Source organism: Ostrea edulis, chromosome 2 (assembly GCF_947568905.1).
Source record: "Ostrea edulis chromosome 2, xbOstEdul1.1, whole genome shotgun sequence".
NCBI lineage: Eukaryota > Metazoa > Mollusca > Bivalvia > Ostreida > Ostreidae > Ostrea > Ostrea edulis.
Genome location: NC_079165.1, coordinates 61,628,321 through 61,649,358, shown reverse-complemented (window position 1 = coordinate 61,649,358; position 21,038 = coordinate 61,628,321). Strand labels below are relative to the sequence as shown.

At 37.0% G+C, this 21,038-nt stretch overlaps 1 protein-coding gene across 1 annotated transcript; it reads right to left on the bottom strand.

Annotated features, from left to right (window-relative positions):
• Positions 1–4,274: 4,274 nt before the first annotated feature.
• On the bottom strand, positions 4,275–7,928 carry LOC125682280 (QRFP-like peptide receptor). The gene is made up of 2 exons (XM_048922748.2): positions 7,575–7,928; positions 4,275–5,289 (listed from the first exon to the last, which is right to left on the bottom strand). Exons 1-2 carry the CDS (start codon positions 7,891–7,893, stop codon positions 4,424–4,426), a joined length of 1,185 nt encoding a protein of 394 aa, XP_048778705.2. The 5' UTR covers positions 7,894–7,928; the 3' UTR covers positions 4,275–4,423.
• Between the last annotated feature and the right edge of the window lie 13,110 nt (positions 7,929–21,038).

Below are 21,038 nucleotides of genomic sequence, written 5' to 3'. Positions count from 1 at the left end.
TCTCTTTAAGTGCAAGAGATATCTCTTAAAGTAAAAGAGATATCTCTCTAAATGAAAGAGATAAATCTCTAAGTGAAATAGATATCTCTCTAAGAGAAAGAGATATCTCTTATTTAGAGAGATATCTCTTAAGAATAAGAGATATCTCTCATTTTAAAGAGATATCTCTTTAAAATAAGAGATATCTCTTTAATTTAAAGAGATATCTTATTTTTCGAATAAATAGTAAAAGGGCTTGCCATATATAGGTCTTTCTCACAAATGATTATCTACAATGAACTTATCCAGACACAAACAGAAGCGCAAGGATTCTAATGCTAATATTATTGCGTTTAAACTCAAAAGTTCGCATACATGTAGGCTAAACTTTCTCCTGAATTCAATTAGTATTGTAACAGGAAGGGAGAAAATGCAACGGACCAGACCGGGATTCGAACCCGGCTGGCCGCTACACTCCTCCCTCCTTAAATGTCTTCACACCTGAAGACATCAACCTAGGATCTTTATCCCCTGGCATCAATTTTCACCTGTCAGTTCCAGGAGCTGGTCTTCGGCACCAAAAGTGTAACAGGACCAGTCATTGTACATATTTAGTGAGCTGGGTCTGTTCCTTAGTATTACTTCATTAAGTTTAAAGTAATTTTACCATTCATTTATACTTTGGACAGACTTGGTTCACTTTGCTGCCATAGTCAAACTGGTTCCCGTCACAGTATTACGACAATTTAAAACCCAAAAATCGAATAAACCCATTACTATCTGTTTGGAGAGTCCCTCGTGCTTGACCATTGTCCTGTCAAAGCACTGCACCTCAATCTATCTCATTCAGGTCATACACCTGGTCCATTTTTTTCAACACAGGGATGGCTCTCCAATTACACACAACTATGTCTCCAAACAGCTTCAAATTTGTGGGTCTCAATCCGGTACTGTATAAAGGTCACAGTTTCCGAATTGGTGCGGCAACATATGCAGCACAAAAAGGCTACTCTGAGAATTATATCCAGCAGTAAGGTCGTTGGAACTCAAAGGCCTTGAAACGCTATATTCGCATCCCTACCCTCTCTGTTTGACACCCGACCCCCTTTTTCAGCCAGGGTAGTTCATTGATAGCTCAGTGATTAACTGCTATCTGATCTCTTTATACTTGACAGATATACACTCTTTTTTCCTTTACAGGACAGGTCAATGTGTAACTGCTGTATGTACAAATGTATATGTACAGTGTATCTTAAATACGCAACATTTCCTATATTCCTGAGACTCTCCCCTCGGGTATTAAACTATGCGGGTCTGTTTTACTGCTGTACCAAAGTCAATACAAAATATATTCGTTAGATAGGACATGTTTTGTGTTTAACCTAGTGTAATTTTATCAATTAATTTTATTTGGCAATAAACTATGTGTATCCGTAATTTTATCATGCAGGTCTGTGTTTAACAGGTGTATTAGGTTTTACTATACAGGTCTGTGTTTAACAGGTGTATTAGGTTTTACTATACAAGTCAGTGTTTAACTGCTGTGTTAGGTTTTACTATACAGGTCAGTGTTTAACTGCTGTATTAGGTTTTACTATACAGGCCAGTGTTTAACTGCTGTGTTAGGTTTTACTATACAGGTCAGTGTTTAAATGTTGTATTAGGTTTTACTATACAGGTCAGTGTTTAAATGTTGTATTAGGTTTTACTATACAGGTCAGTGTTTAACTGCTGTGTTAGGTTTTACTATACAGGTCAGTGTTTAACTGCTGTGTTAGGTTTTACTTTACAGGTCAGTGTTTAACTGCTGTATTAGGTTTTACTATACAGGTCAGTGTTTAAATGTTGTATTAGGTTTTACTATACAGGTCAGTGTTTAAATGTTGTATTAGGTTTTACGATACAGGTCAGTGTTTAACTGCTGTGTTAGGTTTTACTATACAGGTCAGTGTTTAACTGCTGTATTAGGTTTTACTATACAGGTCAGTGTTTAAATGTTGTATTAGGTTTTACTATACAGGTCAGTGTTTAACTGCTGTATTAGGTTTTACTATACAGGTCAGTGTTTAAATGTTGTATTAGGTTTTACTATACAGGTCAGTGTTTAAATGTTGTATTAGGTTTTACTATACAGGTCAGTGTTTAAATGTTGTATTAGGTTTTACGATACAGGTCAGTGTTTAACTGCTGTATTAGGTTTTACTATACAGGTCAGTGTTTAAATGTTGTATTAGGTTTTACTATACAGGTCAGTGTTTAACTGCTGTATTAGGTTTTACTATACAGGTCAGTGTTTAAATGTTGTATTAGGTTTTACTATACAGGTCAGTGTTTAACTGCTGTATTAGGTTTTACTATACAGGACAGTGTTTAACTGCTGTGTTAGGTTTTACTATACAGGTCAGTGTTTAACTGCTGTATTAGGTTTTACTATACAGGTCAGTGTTTAACTGCTGTATTAGGTTTTTACTATGCACTGCTTCATCACCCCCTCCCTTACCTTGAGGCGTATTTACTTTGGTATGGACTCACCAAAATGTGGTTTGTTAGTCTATGCAGATGTACTGTTGTAATTAGTTGGGGGTTGTTTTTTATTTAATACAATGCAGCTCACCTCGGTAGTTATTTCTAGTCATTAGTATTGTTATTTGTGATAATCATTTTTGGGGGAAATCAGGACGGATGTGTCGATATTTGTGCGATGTTATGACAATGTTTTTATATTTTGCTGATTTTCCCCTTGTTTGTTTGTGGACCTTTATTTTCGTCATTTCTTTCCTTTAATAAATGACATTTTTATGCCCCCGAGATCGAAGATAGGGGGGCATATTGTTTTTGTCCTGTCTGTCATTGTCATTCTGTAATTCTGTCTGAAACTTTAACCTTGCTAATAACTTTTGAACAATAAGTGATATAGCTTTGATATTTCACATGAGTATTCCTTGTGACAAGACCTCTCCGTGGGTACCAACATTTTTGACCCCTTGACCTTGGAGTTTGACCTACTTTTTGAAAACTTTAACCTTGCTAATAACTTTTGAACAGTAAGTGATAGAGTTTTGATATTTCACATGAGTATTCCTTGTGACAAGACCTTTCCGTGGGTACCAACATTTTTTACCCCTTGGCCTTGACCTTGGAGTTTGACCTACTTTTTGAAAACTTTAACCTTGCTAATAACTTTTGAACAGTGACAGAGCTTTGATATTTTACATGAGTATTCCTTGTGACAAGACCTTTCCGTGGGTACCAATATTTTTGACCCTGTGACCTTGGCCTTGGACTTTGACCTACTTTTTGAAAACTTTAACCTTGCTAATAAATTTTGAGCAGTAAGAGATAGAGCTTTGATATTTCACATGAGTATTCCTTGTTACAAGACCTTTCCGTTGGTATTGAACCTTTTGACCTTGACATTTGACCTACTTTAATTTTTTTTTTTACAATGGTCATAACTTCTAAATGGTAAATATTAGAGCTTTCATATTGTACATGAGCATTTCTTTTCACGAGATCTTTTTACTGGTACCAAGATATTTGCCTTGTGACCTTGGCCATCTTCGGAATTGGCCATTATCGGGGGCATTTGTGTTTCACAAAGACATCTTGTTCACTCTTACACGGTGTTGATGTGTTTTGGTCTGTTTAAAACAAAAACAAGCTTCGGTGAGCTTCTGTAAGGATAAGACATAAATTTAATTATCACGATATTTGCGTTTATAAATAAAATTGAATTGCATTTAAACGCAATCAATATTGTGTTTACATACGTTTTGATTATTTGGGTTATATATCTTCATCGGTGAACTTGTTTTGTCTTCGTCCGTCTGATGACGGGTCGTGATATGGTTTACTAGGCTCTCCATCCGTCCGTCTGTCACTATCATATCTTTTACACCGAGGCCTAGGAATATATAGTCAGCTAATGCATCCTGGGGAGGGATGTGTGTGTTGTTACCCAAAACTCTCCTGGAATTATATGGCTATGCATACTCAAATCGTGTCCGGATCATGTCCTGCACACTTTGAGACCGAGAACCATCAAACTTAGTCAGTTGATGTATGTGTATCCCGACCAGAATATAAGTCAATGTGCTTCATTTTGGAATTTTATGGCTATACATAGTCAATACTGTCTGGATAATCTCTTTCACACTGTAACGACTAGCTTGGGTGCAAGGTGTGTCGATCCAGAAAGTGGTCATGGTGACCTACAAGTTGCAACTGATTTGTTTGTGACTTCGAATATGCAAACATACATCCATTTTATACATGTAGTTCCACACACGCGTTTATGTACCTAAGCGGTGAATTTTATTTGATCATTCTGAACAATTATAATACATTTTTACACAGAAAAAACTTTGAAATTTCCAGAAAATTAAACTACATATATTCTCTTTTTAAAATATTGCCAACATTTAATCGATATACATGTATAGCACTACACAACACTTTCAAATGATTTGCCTTTCTTCAGCATGATCCTTGTTTCGTTATGAGTTGATTCACCTGTAGAATGTCTGGACCGTGGCGAACAGCTGAGAGAAAGCCGTGACATGTGGAAACTGTTGGTCCTCGCCCTTGATCGTGGCACCGACGAAATGCAATTTGAACAACATTTGTCACGATGACAAATTAAGTCTTTGAAAGCAGACTTGAATTTAGCAGACATAATGTTGTAGATAATTGGATTTGATGCACTGCTGATGTACATCAACACTCTGGGAAATGTGATCAAGTTCAGGTAGCCTTCCAGTCCCAAAGAATATAGTGCCCTGTGGTCTGCAAAAATTACCCAAATACCGACGATTCGTTGAGGAAGGAGACACAAGAAGAAAGTGACAATGACAATGATCAACATGAATACGATCCTTCGTCGCCCAGTTACCGTTCTCTCTGAATCTTGCTCTGCTCGATTTTCCAGAAATTGGGCATGCCACAGAAGTTTCTTGCACATTCTGAATATCAACACGCACAGGATCATCAAAATAACGATAAAGAAGACGATAAAGATGCCCAAAATATAAGCGATTTTCCACACACTGTTGATGGGCATTCGGCAAACTTTGATGGGAGTTCCGTCGAAGAATTCTGAGTCGCGAAAGATGGCGATGAATGTTATGGGTAGGCTTGCAGCAGCTGCCAATAACCACACTATGAAGACAACTGTTGGTACCCTGAGTTTCGTCAAGGTACAACGCAGATTCAACGGATAGCAGACTCCTCGATATCTGTCATAAGTAATGACCAGGATTGTCAGGACTGATGCAAGCGATACAAGATGTTCCACGAACGGAACAAATTTACCTACAAAAAGTATCAATTATAATTGCAGATTGACAAAATAGGAAAATATGATTCCAAAACGTAAATAAGGATTTCAATGTCAATGAAGTCGGCTATTTTTCAATACGTGTTGATTTAAATCATTACAATGAAGGCTGATTTTTTTTAAACCTGTGGGTCATAAAGAATGTACAAAAACCTTTCAGGACATTACTATCATTTTAATTATCCCTATCCGTGAGTATCACTTCCAATCTCCCTTGAGAATTACATATATCTTCCAATAGATCTAGAATCGAAAAACAACTACACATAGAAAGTGTTGTGTGCTTGTTATTTCATACACACTTCTTCTCAATAGGATGAGAAGGTGAAGATAACGAACAGTGACCAATCTGATAACTCTTACAAGGAATACAAAATTAAGATTCCTTGTTTGTTTTACGTCCCGGCGAGAATTTTTCATTCATACTGAGACATCATCAGCTGTAGGTGAAGTACCACAAATTTAGATCTATGGTTAGCGCTCAGGCCGTAGCAGTGAGAGTTCTTTAACGTGCCAACGCTTGTCGCGACACGGGACCTCCGTTTGCATATCCGAAAAACTCGGGAGTCTCACTTTTAAATGCCGAGCGTTTGGCGAAGGAGCAATCACTATTTATGTTAACGTCTAACTCTCATGGCACGAGAGGGGCTCGAACTCTTGGTTACGAAGCGAACAGTTGGTTGGTTGAATATTGTTTAACGTCCCTCTTGAGAATCCGCTAAATCTGCGTTGTTCACCATTACCGGTGAAGGGCTACAAAATTTAGGCCTATGCTCGGCGCTTATGGCCTTTGGACTGTGAGACGGGGCCTCAGTTTTTGCGGTTTCATCCGAAGGACCGCCCCATTTAAACGTCCCATACGACAAGCAAAGGGTACTGATGACCTATTCTAACCCGGATCCCCACGGAAACGAAGCGAACAGTATACCACTGAAATACCGTAACCGGTACAAAATTAAAAGTAGAGCAAACATATGTAAGGAATAAATGTGTTTGCGTCTCTACATTTTTTGAAAACATGTTACCTTTTGAGCAATAATATTAACAGATTATTAGATTTAAACGTACGGTATTCCTTTAAGGAGTAAAAGTTTAGGTTGTTTGTTTTCTTATATTTGTTTTACGTCCTTACGAGAAACTTTTCATTCAAATCAAGCCATCACAAGCCGTAAATAACGTACCACAGATTAAAACCTATGCATGGCGCTCAGGGATGGTTCTTTGTGTGTCCTTATGTATCGTGACACCTCTGTTTTTTTAAAAGTTCTCATCCAGAGAAACCTGAGACTTTTTCTTCTAAACACTGATCGTTAGACGAGGAAGTCATTACCTTTTTTCATTTTAGATGTGACCAAGATACGATTTGGGCGCCAACCCATGACCTTCCGGTCACATAACGAACGCTCTAACCATCCCTACCGGTTTTCGGATAATATGTACCATTGGTGAAACCGATTTTGCCGTATTAACCCAACGTCTTCGTTGTTTTTACACCCCTCATAATATAAAAAAAAATCTAGACATTTAATTTATATTCGTATTTCGTAGATTTAACTTGTTTATGTCAAATTGAAATAGATTTGCTATTATCGAGAAATTTGATGCACGAAACAGCAGATGATTATCACCAAGAAAACTTGAGTAGATATGTAAATAGTATGGTTTTCAGTCGAATGCGTGGTATTTCAGCCATACTTTGGCTATTTAAGTTCGATTGTAATTGACAGGTTTTAAAAATATACTTTATACATTGGTGAATGCAATTACCATTAAATTGTGGCCGCTGCAATGCACTTCCGATTTCTTGGTCAAGCAATACTGGTTTGACATTAAATATTTTTTGACCAAGTAAGTGGTTCGCAACGATTGAAAACTGCCAATAAGGGTTATGACAGGAAATGTCACTTGCACTGATGGAACATTGTCTGTTGCGTCTGCTCTCCGCTCTCGATTTAGCCGAGTCTTTTGTTCAATATGTAACATAGATGTTATTTTTCACAGCTATACTTTTTAAAACGATTTTTAAAGATAATATCGAAGTACGCTTTTAGGTAAGATTTTTGTAATCAACAGTCCTAATTTCTAACAATTTAAATAATGTTATATCAATGGTTGCTCCTGAAAAGTTCACTGACTGACGTTTCTCACATGTATTTAAACTATGAAATGTATTTTTCTTGATTAGTTCAGTGCAGGTTTCATTATCATATGAGAAAGAAGTTAGAAATAAGTCACGTTCTTAAAAAAAACTAATACTTACACATGAATTTTCCTAGGTACCAAACTTCTTTGGCGAACAAGTCGATGGCGGCAGACGGCATACAAACGATCAGGACCAGTAGGTCCGCCACACTCAAGTTGGCAAAAAGGAAACTCATCCGGGATCTTACGCGCTTCACAGCGCAGACGACTACAACAACTGAAATGTTGGCGATGACTCCTGCGATGAAAATTAAAGTATACATGACACTTGCAACGATGATTATGTATTTTGGTGGTTCCGGAATAGGGAACCCATCAGAAAAATTTCTGGTAGAATAGTTAGAGAACGGTGTCGACAATACACTTGCGTTCTCCATCTCTGCTTATTTCTTCCAATATTTATTCGCCTACATAACCCATACGAAGTAGAATAGAATTAAAACTTGATAATGAATCACGTGGTAGTTTGTCTTCTCATTGGCTCGTCAATAGAAAACTGCCTGTTCAATCCAGTTGTTAATCGATAGCAATGTGCGCTTTCTTGATCACATAGCAGGTGCCGTTGACATCCAACAATAAAAGAACAAGGCTTGTCTTTAACGTAAGTGCAGAAAGTGCTGACGTTAGATTCGGAAAGCTAATTTTCAGATGAATCGTATGTGCGAAGATGCAATAAGTTCATCAAAACACGTTATTGCTCTTTTTGAACAGCACTCACCACACTGTGCTATCGTATCATCAAGTTTTCGTGCTGTGAAACACGGTCTGTCGAATTGTCTCTTACAGGAAGTTGTGTTATTACAATTGCACTAACGCACTATCACTCACACTTTGTGTTGTACATGTAGATATATGAAAGCACTGTCGATATTTTATCTCTGCATATGTAAATTGCAACAATTAAAAGTAGCTGATGTTGCAACTAGAAAATGGTATTACCCATTAAAGATGAGAGCTATCGCCAAAACTGTTGAACGCTTTGCTTACCAGCCTCACCTTGCCCATATGTAACTCATAAGCTTGGAACACTACTATTTACCAAACGGTAGACCAACAATATTCTTGTACATGTTATGTCTAAGAATGCATATTTTAACAAACATTAATTCAAAGCTGTTGTTGAAAGGATTCTAAAAATTCTTTGGATCACCGCTGTAGACCCACTCTGACCTCGATGTCATAATTTAAAAAAAAAAAAGAATGTATACTGCCTATAGATGCTGAAATGTTATATGAAATCTTACACCCTATCAATGAGATTCTTATGGAAGGCATAATTATATTGTTGCAACTGTAATTCTCTCTAATGAAAAATAATTTAATTAATTTGTTGAAGTGAGTGTATCATAATTTGATGATTGTAGACAGTTTCAGTGGCCATATAACTATTGCATCATATGGCTGATATCGTAACGGTCACTACAGTAGACATTGCAGAAATATCAAAATCGAGTATTGATGTAGCAATTTTTTCAATACATTTTCTATGATCCAGTTGATCAGATCTTCACATTTTACATGGTATGACCTCAAGATAGGAATATTAATGGTTGGAAATCAACTACTATTCAGGTACAAAGACTTGACAAGGAAAAATTCAAAATCGACCTGTAACTTGTAATGGCAAAGCAAGCATCATAATGTACTGAATATCAAATGAATATCTGCAAGCACATTAAAAAAAAGTCCAGAAAACTGATAATGCATGTTATTTTTTCTAAGTCCAAGGGCCTTAGTGAAAAATCAACGGACTGAGACGAAATTCGAACTTGATCTGTAACTTGTTATGGCAAAGGAATGTACCAAATATCAAATGAATATCTACAAGCATGTAAAAAAAAAAAAATAAGTCCGGAAAACTGATTTGCAGAACTGACGGACAGACAGACAGACGGACGGAGCGCAAACCTAAAGTCCCCCTCGACTTCGTCGGTAGGGGACTAATAAATCCCTATTATTTCCAGATCTCTCGGTATTACCGTTCTCTCCTGAAGACTCATTATCACATCGCGCATTGTAGATTGGATGAACCAAACGTGTCCTAATTCTCTCCAAAGAAAACAGTTTTAGTGCTAGCGTTCTTTTATATCTTTAGCCATTTTATGTAAACCGTTTCGTTCGTCCTGAAGAAAGGGCAGGTCGTCCCGAAATTTTGGCAATCAAATTGTTCGTGCCGTTGGTCAATTTAGTGCTTTGTATAACTCTTGTGTTTGACCTAATGTAGTAGTGTTAAATACATGACCTTCCTACTAGCTCTGGCTAGTGGGTTAACCCTTTAGCCCCATCGGTAGGACACTGGACTGTCGTGCCAGAGGTCCCGGGTTCGATTTTCAGCAGAGGCATAAACCAGTCTCTGTTACATTTGGCGCCGACGTTCGGACGTGAGTAATCTCTGGAGGGTGAGGGTGCCCCCAGAAGAATGGGGACGTCTCTCTCTTTCTCTCTCTCTCTCTGGAGGGAACAATGTGGTAGTGTTAGATAGCCTTCCTACTAGGTCTAAGTTAGTGGGTTAGCCATTTAGTTCGATTCGATCAGAAGAGCATATCTTCTGATATGCTAGCGTTCTGAGAGTCCGACATTATTGCGAATTACGCTTTAAAATATATACACATATAATGATTACGTAGATAGATAACGCGCCACCTAGCATTAATTCAGGTAATGTCTGGGTTAATTTTTTTTTGCACGCCATCTAACGTCAATTCAGTAAATGACTGTTGGTTTTGCATCGGTTATCGTTGGTTTTGCATCGGTGATCGTTGATTTTGTAACGGAGTTGATTTTATTTAAAAGGGACTGGTTCATGATTTTTGAACGAAATGTTGTTTTTTACTTTTGAATTTAACCATTTAAAAAAGTATAACTCATTTAATGTTGACAACCGAAATTTTGACCTTCTGAATGCAAGAATAAAAGCTATATTTTAACCTTAAATCTGTGTTATATAAACAAAGACTCGAGTCTTTTTATGTATACAAACAAACAAGTGAAATATTAATTTTGTGATTTAAAGCATCTTAATTTTGCATAGTCACAAATTTTAACTTTTAGATGACACATTTGACCCGAGGAATGCTTGGAATGTGAAAGATATAATAAACTTAGATCGATATCCATTTCTTTTGAAAATTTTGTAAACAATAACATACCGCAATCTTTTGTTTACAAACAAATAATGAACTCTCTAAAATGAGATTCTGTGATAATGTATAACCTTAATTTTTATGTGAAATATTTTAAACATATTAGACAGTAGAATTTGATCATTAAAAGTGAAGAACAAAATTTTGGGGGAAATCGTGATTCAGTCCCTTTAAGCTGGTATGTTTTGTATTTCAGAATGTTTTTAAAATTAATATGTTCGTACGTCGTCTTGTTTACCCTTTCCGCCGCTCATACATCTCGGATGTCAATTACGCAAATATAGCTCAGACACAGAGCTTTAGCAGTCGTCACAGATCGCAGTTACAAAATATTGGGAAACTTTTCCTGCAAGGCTAATAACTGCATTTATCTCATCAGTTGCGATGTCTGCCAAAAACAGTAAGTGGGAGAAACAATAGATCTTCGCAAACGGGTCAGCAACCACCGGTCTTCTGTCAAAACCAAGTTAGATTTGTCAGCACTACGCATTTGAATGGTAGTAATCACCGATGGTAGGACATGGCAGTGGTGGTTATTGACCATGACACAAGTTGGTCAGATACCAAAATAAAAGCAAAAAGATTTTTTTTGGATGCATAGACTAAAGTCTTTCAACCCTCAAGGTATCCACAAACCAACTGACTTCACCGGGTTGAATACGGGCTAAACCGTTACCAGATTCTGAGCTTCATCTACTCGTTTGAGTCATGTACTTAACACAACAGCTGCCATATTTTGCTGTTGTTTAAAAGATTCAAAACATTCTTTGGATCAATGCTGTAGACCCACTCGGACCTCGGTGTCATCATTGTTTTTTAAAAAGGTGGATTATCTTTACACCCAAGACCGGTTACATAAATACCTGTCGGGGTCCAATCATAGCTGAAACAGTGATCTATATACTGCCTATAGATGCTGAAATGTTATTATATGAAATCGTACATCCTATCATTAAGATTCCTATGGAAGCCTTAATTGTTACACTGTTGCAACTGTAATATTCTCTAATAAAAAATAAATTTGTTGAAGTGAGCGTATTATAATTTGATGATTGTAAACAGTTTCAGTGGCTATATAACTGTTTTTATTGCATCATATAGCTGATTTTGTAACGGTCACTACAGTAGATATAAAATATATTAAATTTCTGCATTTTATCCCTGTTTACTTGTTTCACGTGCTAATTTACTAGACTACATACTGGTTTACAGGACTTTGTAGTGGTCTAGTTTTACTAGACTACATACTGGTTTACAGGACTTTGTAGTGATCTAGTTTTACTAGACTACATACTGGTTTACAGGACTTTGTAGTGATCTAGTTTTACTAGACTACATACTGGTTTACAGGACTTGCTAGTGGTCTAGTTTTACTAGACTACATACTGGTTTACAGGACTTTGTAGTGGTCTAGTCTTCTCATGCTTTAATTGGGCCTTAAGTGCCAGAATTACCCAGTATCTGACAATACCAATTTTTTTTATCACTTTTCTTGGATTGTATACTTTATTTATTTTACCCTTCTACCCTAGACATGATCAGTATGGGAATACCTGTTGGATCATTTGACTTTCCAGGCTGCTAATCCTCTGTTTCATGAGTTGATCCACATTGTTTATAATTTTGCTCTTTTTATAGATGTGTTAAGGTTACCTAAGTAAACTCAGGTGACCTATTGCAATTGGTTGTCGTCCGTCCTGCGCTAACAATTGAACATTCTTAACTTTTTCTTAATAACTATCAGTCCAATTCTTTTCAAATTTGGTATGAAGCATCATTGGGACAAGGGAGACATAAATTGTGAATTTCAGGACTCCAGCACCCCTAGGGCCTTAGGGGCGGTCCACAAACTGCCCAAAATTGACTAATTTTCAAAAATCTTCTTCTAAAGAACCAAACACATGTAATAAAAACTAAATGCATAGTGATGTAGAGCGGGAAGACCTCTTATCAAAATTGTAAATTTCATGATCCTCGGGGTAGGGTTTCTTACCTCAGGATGGGACCAAACCTGGTATATAGTGTTTATGTGTAAAACACTTAAATAACATCTTTAGTGCTGTTGATACCATATTGATACTAAATAAATACATGTATTTAGAAAGAGCAGGTAGTCCTTTACCAAAATTGTAAATTTGATGATCCCAGGGGTAGAGGTTTTTGTATCAAGGTAGGGCAAAAATGGTCAGTTATTAAATGTGTGAACAGTAGACCTTTTGACTTCTTTTCAAATTTAGAACGAAACATATTTGGAACGAGGGGAACATAAATTGTTTCATGATTCCTGCACCCCTGGGACCTTAGGGGCGGAGCAAAAAATGCCCAAAATTGACCAATTTTCAAAATTCTTCTTCTCAAGAACCGCACATGTGTAAGAAAAACTAAATGCATGGAGATGGAGAGCAGGAAGGCCTCTACCAAAATTGAAAATTTCATGATCCCTGGGGTAGGGATTCTGACCCAAGGTATATAGTATTTATGTGTAAAGCAGGGGATGGGGTTTTGGTATCAGGGTGGGACCAAAATGGTCAGTTATTAAATGTGTGAACAATAGACATATTTAACTTCTTGATAACTATCATTCCAATTCTTTTCATATTTGGTATGAAGCATCTTTGGAACAAGGGGGACATAGATTGTAAATTTCATGATCCCCGGGGTAGGGGTTCTGACGCCAGGGCGGGTCTAAACTTTGTATATAGTGCTAAATGGATAGAGCAGGTAGTCTTTTACCAAAATTGTAAACTTGATTTTCTCCAGAGTAAGGGTTCTGACCCCAGGGTGGGGCCAAACTTAGTATATAGTATGTATGTGTAAGTTTGCTGATACTTTATAAAATCTAAATGCATACTTAGGAACAGCAGAAAAGGATGTACAAAAAATCGTGAATTTCATAACCCAAGGTCATGACTTTAGGATGTAGTCCAAATTAGTCATATCTTGTGATGTTTTAATGTTAATACACCTATTATTTAAAGCCTTTCATCAGTGTATGCACTTTTGAGGGCAGTGGAGTTTTAAGAACACATCTTGTAAATACTGTTGCTGAACATTAGAATTTAGCTTAGATATTCAGAACAGGAATATTTTTCTAGATTTCGTAGCCCATGGAAGTAGTGATACTTTTTCCACTAGTATTCAGGTGACCGATAATGCCTGTGGTCCTCTTGTTTAATAATATATTTTATTTTATTTTTTTTATTTCATTTATTCTTAGTGCACAGTAACAAGAGAATATCACCAGGTACGAGTTGACTTTTGCACGGATTAGCAGAGGATAGTTTCGCGCCATAGGCCCGTTCCATTTCTTGAAAAATAGAAATACCCCATTTTTGAACGATATTACGTGTGTAAAATAATCAATGTCAATGTAGCCAAGTGCTTCATGAAAAAAAATTGATATACAGCATGTACGTGTCACCATGATTCCTAGCATCGTAGATGGGTGCAAATACATGCAAGAAACTAAGAGACGTGGTCAGTTGCTGAAGAAATTCAGATGAAAACTTACATGGTCCAGCAAATGGTCTGTACCTGAGAGGGAAGTTAGATGGGCCCATATGAATGGTAGATTTTTAAAAAAAAATACAGAGTTCTTGATTGTGAACAGCGTCTAAATCTTCTCGCCTCTGATTGGGATTGGGTGGTGCGGAATTAGCCAATATGAGAGAAAATCAAAGCGAAAATGGGGTACCTGCTTAGAACATGTTTTGTGCACTAGCACCAGTATGTATGGATTATGTGTAATTTAGGGTAGGAATTTATTATACAATATAATGTATACAACAATATGAAATACAAGGCATGTACAAGGCAATACTAAGGCATGTCAAACGCTGCACTATTTGATTTTTTTCCATTTGTATTTCATAATTTTTCATTCGTATTGTATACAGTTTTATTTCTGTTGTATAATTTTTCATTTGTTTTGTATATTTTCTATTCATGTTGTATAATTTTTCCATTTATACTCTATATTTTCATTTGTATGATATAATTTTTCATTCGCATTGTATAATTTCCATGTGCATCCTGATCTCCATGTCTCTTCCCAGCATATTCATCATCAATTCCTTCACTCATAACTTGATGAGCATCAGAATCTTTGCTCACAATTCTCTTTATTTCCTAACTCCTCTCTTTCTCCAGGATCCACATCCTCATTTCCAGCTGCATACTCATATTCATAACATTCTCCATCCCAGTAATCTAAGCCAGACATGCCCTGTCTAGATTTTCTCTGGCTAATATTTCTCTCTGGTCGTTTTGAAAACTGTGTTACCAAAATACTGCGAGTACATGTATATACTAATCTAAAGTTCTCCGTGACCCTCTGGAAAATAAACAAGTGTCAAGGTTATAAAACCCATAATTGGAAATCACAGTTGAATGTGCTAGACCTCTTGCAGACAGAATAATGATTTGAACGTTGTATTCTCTGCAAATGGTCAGAAGCGTTAGATTACCTCCATATGTTCCCTCTGCCTCCATTTAAAACACGTAAGTATGAAAAATCCCTTCAACGAAAGATCTATTAACATCTGTGTGTTTTCTTATACAGTCTCTAGCTTCTGAGACTTCTGTGGTCTTTTCGAAACTGATATGATAAGGCATAGGATTGGCAGTAAACGTCTCCCGATGGATCAAATAAGACACAAACGGTCGAAACGAGTAAATCGAATGTAAAACGTGTCCATATGGTGTTCTGTTAGACAAGTTTGTGCTTGTTTGCTCCGCTTACCTGAAAAACCTGTCATATCTATAATTGACACCCAGTCAAATTTGTATTTACTTGAAATAGGATCTTTGTAAGAAATTTTGTACCTGAAAGATTTCAGATTACAGTCAATTACTACAGCAGACAAGATACGTCTCTTTCTAGGCATCCTTGTTCCTTTAAAAGGATGTCGCGCTAAAACCTTTTTCTCCAAACTTTCATGCAAGTTGTATTTTTAGAATATGTTGCTTTCTGTAAAAGCTGAACCCAATTTATGGAATACATCAACGCCATATAATGGAATTTTCTTCATAAAGTGCGATGAGACCGTTCGCACTTTCCATGTGACTTTGGAGATATGATCGACTTCTAACTATCTTGACATTTCTGTTTTCCCCTACATTTTGAAAATATCCATTGAATTATATCCCATTGTCAACTTGAATGCTTTGAGGCGTGCCGTGTGCAAGAAATATCCTGTCTTTGGCTATTTCTGAATTTCTCTTTCTTTTCAAAGGCTTTCTGATAATGAATTTGTGATAATGAATCTGGCATGGACAATTGACACCTTTCGTTGATATTCAACTAATTCACCATTTATTTGTATTATTTCTATCTGCCATCTTTCACCAACTTTATTTTCCATCACTGTCTTCACCGGAATTTTGTTTGTAAACATTGCGAACTTTTTTTTGTTTGTAATCTTTTTCTAATTTTTTTCTACTTGGTTAAAGTGGCATGAAAACTTCGTCATATCTAGATATATAGTAATTTAAGATTAAATAGATATACATGTAATCTAAAATTTATCTCAAGTCATACCACAGCAAGGCAAGGGGTACTAAACAAGATAAAGAAGACAAATAGACTACTAAACCATGCAAAATTGCAACGTAAAACATCATCTTCACATATAAAAAGAGCAGAAAAAACATGGAAAGAACCTTAGATATGCATGATTTAAAATTGCATGTGGGGCCGACCATGCATGTGGTAATAAAAGTTTTTATACCTGCCTGTACTAAATAAAAACAGTCACACCCTTTAAAGAATAAAATAGGTAATTTATTACATGTACGATAAATGACCGTAAAGTGAACACAAACTAGGATTCAAATACATGTATAAGTAAAAGTTACCTACAAATAAAATGAACAGGCAATGTATAGTGACAAATTGCCATATTGCAAAAATTGCACCTGAGAACAATAAATGTGTCATCTGACATACTATGACTAGTGAAAAATAATTGCATATTTGGCATATAAAAAATAGACCAAACCATTTGTACAACTTGGATAAAATCAGAAAAAGGGGCTAAAACTTTTAAACTGATTTTTTAAAGGTTGTAAGATGTCTAGCTTTGTTTGTTAAAGACTTCCAGATCTTAGGAGCACTACACCTAAAGAGATGCAATACATACCTGGTTATTCTCATAGGTTGGGCACAACAACAGTATATGTACATGTGTATCTAAATGTAGTGAGTTTATGAAGAGAGAGTACTTGTGTATGAGGAAATTTCCAAAGCCAGGGTGCGCAGGTGTCTTACTTCTTGGGTTGAGAGAATCTTCATTTTTGGAGCAATTCGTCATATCTAAATGCATACTCATTACATATCACACGGAGGCCTCTTCCCTGTATCCCCCTCCCCATTTTTATAGTATTATTTTAAAGTACATAAATGTCATGTAAGAGGACATGTACTTAAAGTTGATAAAATAAAGGAATGATAAATGGTGAGATTACTCCGTCAACTAAGATTGTGTCCTATTCTTTTCAAAATATTTTAGTTCTTACACATGTCAGGGATGTAGGAATATAAAAAAAATAATTAAAAGTCTATGGTCACCCCTAATAGGTTAACTTTAGATTGATTCACTACTTAATCAATTAACATTTAAAAGTCTATGGTCATCCCTAATAGGTTAACTTTAGATTGATTCACTACTTAATCAATTAACATTTAAAAGTCTATGGTCACCCCTAATAGGTTAACTTTAGATTGATTCACTACTTAATCAATTAACATTTAAAAGTCTATGGTCACCCCTAATAGGTTAACTTTAGATTGATTCACTACTTAATCAATTAACATTTAAAAGTCTATGGTCACCCCTAATAGGTTAACTTTAGATTGATTCACTACTTAATCAATTAACATTTAAAAGTCTATGGTCACCCCTAATAGGTTAACTTTAGATTGATTCACTACTTAATCAATTAACATTTAAGTCTTTACTTTTCTTTCCTACTGAAATTGCCTGAAACTTTTAAAGATTTGCCTTCAGAACCAATTGATAAGGGATAGGCTTTTGTTTTCAATGGAAGGTCTAACGGATGACTATCTATTGATATATCTGAAAGTTGGGGAGTTTCCCAGTCCTTTCAACCTATTTTTAAAGGTATCCCTCGAGGCTCGATCGATACATGGACGATACGGTTTGACTTACTTGCCTTATGCCTTTTGATTTCTCGAGGAACACAGGCTGTAGTAACACTCCTCCAACGCACACGGTTCTGGCTGATCCTCTTCAGCTCACCCAGTGGCGTAGCTTCCATTGAGGCAACCGAGGCAGCTGCCTCGGTAAAAAAAACAACAACAACACCTTTTACGTTGTTAAAACGTCGATAGCTTCTGGGGGGCTCAGCCCCCCAGACCCCCTGCCTCGGTAATATTCGAACCCAAGCTACGCCTATGTCACCCCAAGTCCTTTTGGCGACCTTCACCTCGGCGTCAACACTTCTGTGCCATGTCGGTCTTGGTCGACCCACTTTCCATTTCCCTTGTGGGTTCCAATCCAGGGCCTGTCTGGTGATGTTTTATACAGGCTTTCGTAATGTGTGGCCAATCCATCCCCATTTCCGCTTCTTCATCTCAGTTTCGTTTGGGTTTGTTTCATCCTGCCCCTCAGTTGTTAATTGGCAATGACTTCCGGTCACCTGCTGTTGAGGATGTTTACGGTTTAATATCATTTTATATAATATTTTTGGCTTTATTTCGAACTCTACTGTCTATAACTTTGCTGACGATAACACTGTCTCTTATTCCCATAATAATGCAGACATAGAAGACTTACTGTCCATACTGTTTAAACTTTAAGAGAAGCAAATCATGGGGAGACAGTCGAAAGCCTTGGGGAGACAGTCGAAAGCCTTGGTGAGACTCACAAGAATGGCCGTTACATACTTGTTCTCATCCAAGGCCCAAGACCGCGGTGGTCTAGAGGTAGAGCGTTCGCTCCGCATGCGGAAGGTCGGAGTTCGAATCCCGGCCGTGACATACCTAAGTCGTTAAAACAGATAGTAACAGTTCCATTCAAACACTCGGCATCAGATGTGAATGTCATAGGCCCTCGGAGATTACCTTAAAAATGAATGCCCCGTGTCACAGTAGGTGTGGCACGCTAAAGAACCCTCACTGCTCAATGACCGTAAGCGCCGAGCATAGTCCTAAATTTGAAGCCCTTCAGGCTTCACCGGTATTGGTGACGTCTCCATATGAGTGAAAATTTTTCGAGAGGGACGTTAAACGAGATACAATCAATCAATCATCCAAGGCCTTCTGCAAGGTGGGTTGGCATCCATGCTCGGTTCTGAAAGCTGCAAGGAATGAGTGAAAAATGAATTCAAAATATCAGAAAGTTGTTTGTGGACGGCTTTTTCAGAGAATTTAGAGATAGTTGGCAAAACGATGAAAGGTCTATTTCCTTTATCTAGTAGACTATATAAGACAAAACTTCAGCTTTAGTTGATTAAAGAAACAGAATTTTCTATGGTCTTACTTACAAGGCATGCTATTGGTTTAGCGGTGGTGGTCCTTTATAATCTCTAACCATTTCATTGAACGTAATTTAAGTCGATCAATGGCCTACAATTTTACAGTTACCCTCCTTACACCGGAAGTTGGGGATGTGTCATCATTGCAGTCCCAAGCTTCACATATAACAATATTAAACAGTGTATAGTCATAGGCGTAGCTTGGGTTCGAATATTACCGAGGCAGGGGGTCTGGGGGGCTGCGCCCCCCAGAAGCTGTCGACATTTTAACAACGTAAAAGGTGTTGTTTTTTTTTTTTACCGAGGCAGCTGTCTCGGTTGCCTCAATGGAAGCTACGCCACTGATAGTAAAGCTTACGTTACATGTACCAAGGTCTTTATCATGTTGCGCTTTAAGTATCTATGATAAAAACAAGGTTTACTTTCTTCGATTTTATGGAGAAAACTTTTTAAAATGTGTACTTCTTAAATTGTAGGGTTGGGGAAGGGAGAGGTGCCGTTTATTTCTGTCCAAGTTATGATTTAATTAATACCGAAAATTTCAGAAGTAGTCTGTTAGAAATAACAACAGACACCTGGGATCAAAATCACAATGAAAGCATTCGATATAGTCAGGTACGTTTTCAAACAAAAACCTGGGGGCGAAAAGGAAGTTGAGTTCTGTTATTGACTATAACAAAATAAAAAAATCCATAGCTCTAAATCGTAGGGGGGGGGGGGGGGGGGGGGGGGGGGGGGGGGGGGCAAAGATACATTCATCGGTTGAATTTTACATTCCCGCTACAATTCACGACTACTGGGTTTTTTTAAACGGGGGGGGGGGGGGGGAGGGGGCAACATGCTTATCTATAAATCGAACTCTGCACGTAAAAATAACCAACTTTCCATGTAATAATAAAAGGGGTAGACCCCCTGTTGCTACGCGCCTGATGATTATTTTTGTGCACATTTGAGTAATTGCAGCACAAGAGGAGTTATATAAGTTGATTTACACAAACTTTAATTTTCTAAGGTTGAATCGCACGCGAAGAAACATTTCAACAGGAATATTACATTAGAGATACCAATTTGAGATAATTTTAAACATGTTCTGTTTATTGGCACCTGATGTACATTTAGCAACAAGTAGTTTTGTGCACAATGTGAAATGAGGAGTTAATGTACAAGTATGCGTTGGTTTGCACATGTAATTTCAGGCATGTCTAATTGTGTTTATTTGGTTGTCGAAAATATTGAAAAGAAATAATAATGAAGAATTGCTGATGTACTAAAGACATCCAGATTTAAAGAAGTCGAGGACTACTATCTACATACTTTGTTACATCATAACCCTATATTGCTTGAGAAAAATATCACACAAGGGAAATATAAATGTGAATTATTGTTCAGTCATTATACTATTTGTATTAGTCATTACACTATTCTTAAAATCCCTTAACAGGCAATTAATTACAATCAGAAATGGTAAATTTTCTATCTATTCCTTATATTGACGCCATCAATTCATTGAGGACCACAAAGTGCTGTGCGCTCTCTGCATACAGGATGAAATAACTCGCGCTGCATTGTGAAAAAGTGAAGATAACGAACAGTGATCAAACTCATACATGTAATTCCAAAAAAGAATAGAAAATCAAGATTAGGACAAACACGGGTCCCCGGACACACCAGAGGTGAGATCAGGTGTCTAGGAGGACTAAGCATCCCTTACCGACCGGTCACACCCGCCGTAAGCCCTTTATCTTGACCAGGTAAACGGAGTAACCTGTAGTGAACATTAGTGTACACAGAGCGGCCTACCAATTGGTATGAAACACGTCAGAGAGCATTTGATCCATTGACAAATTGTAATTGGTAAATTAGATCGAAATCACAACCTTAGA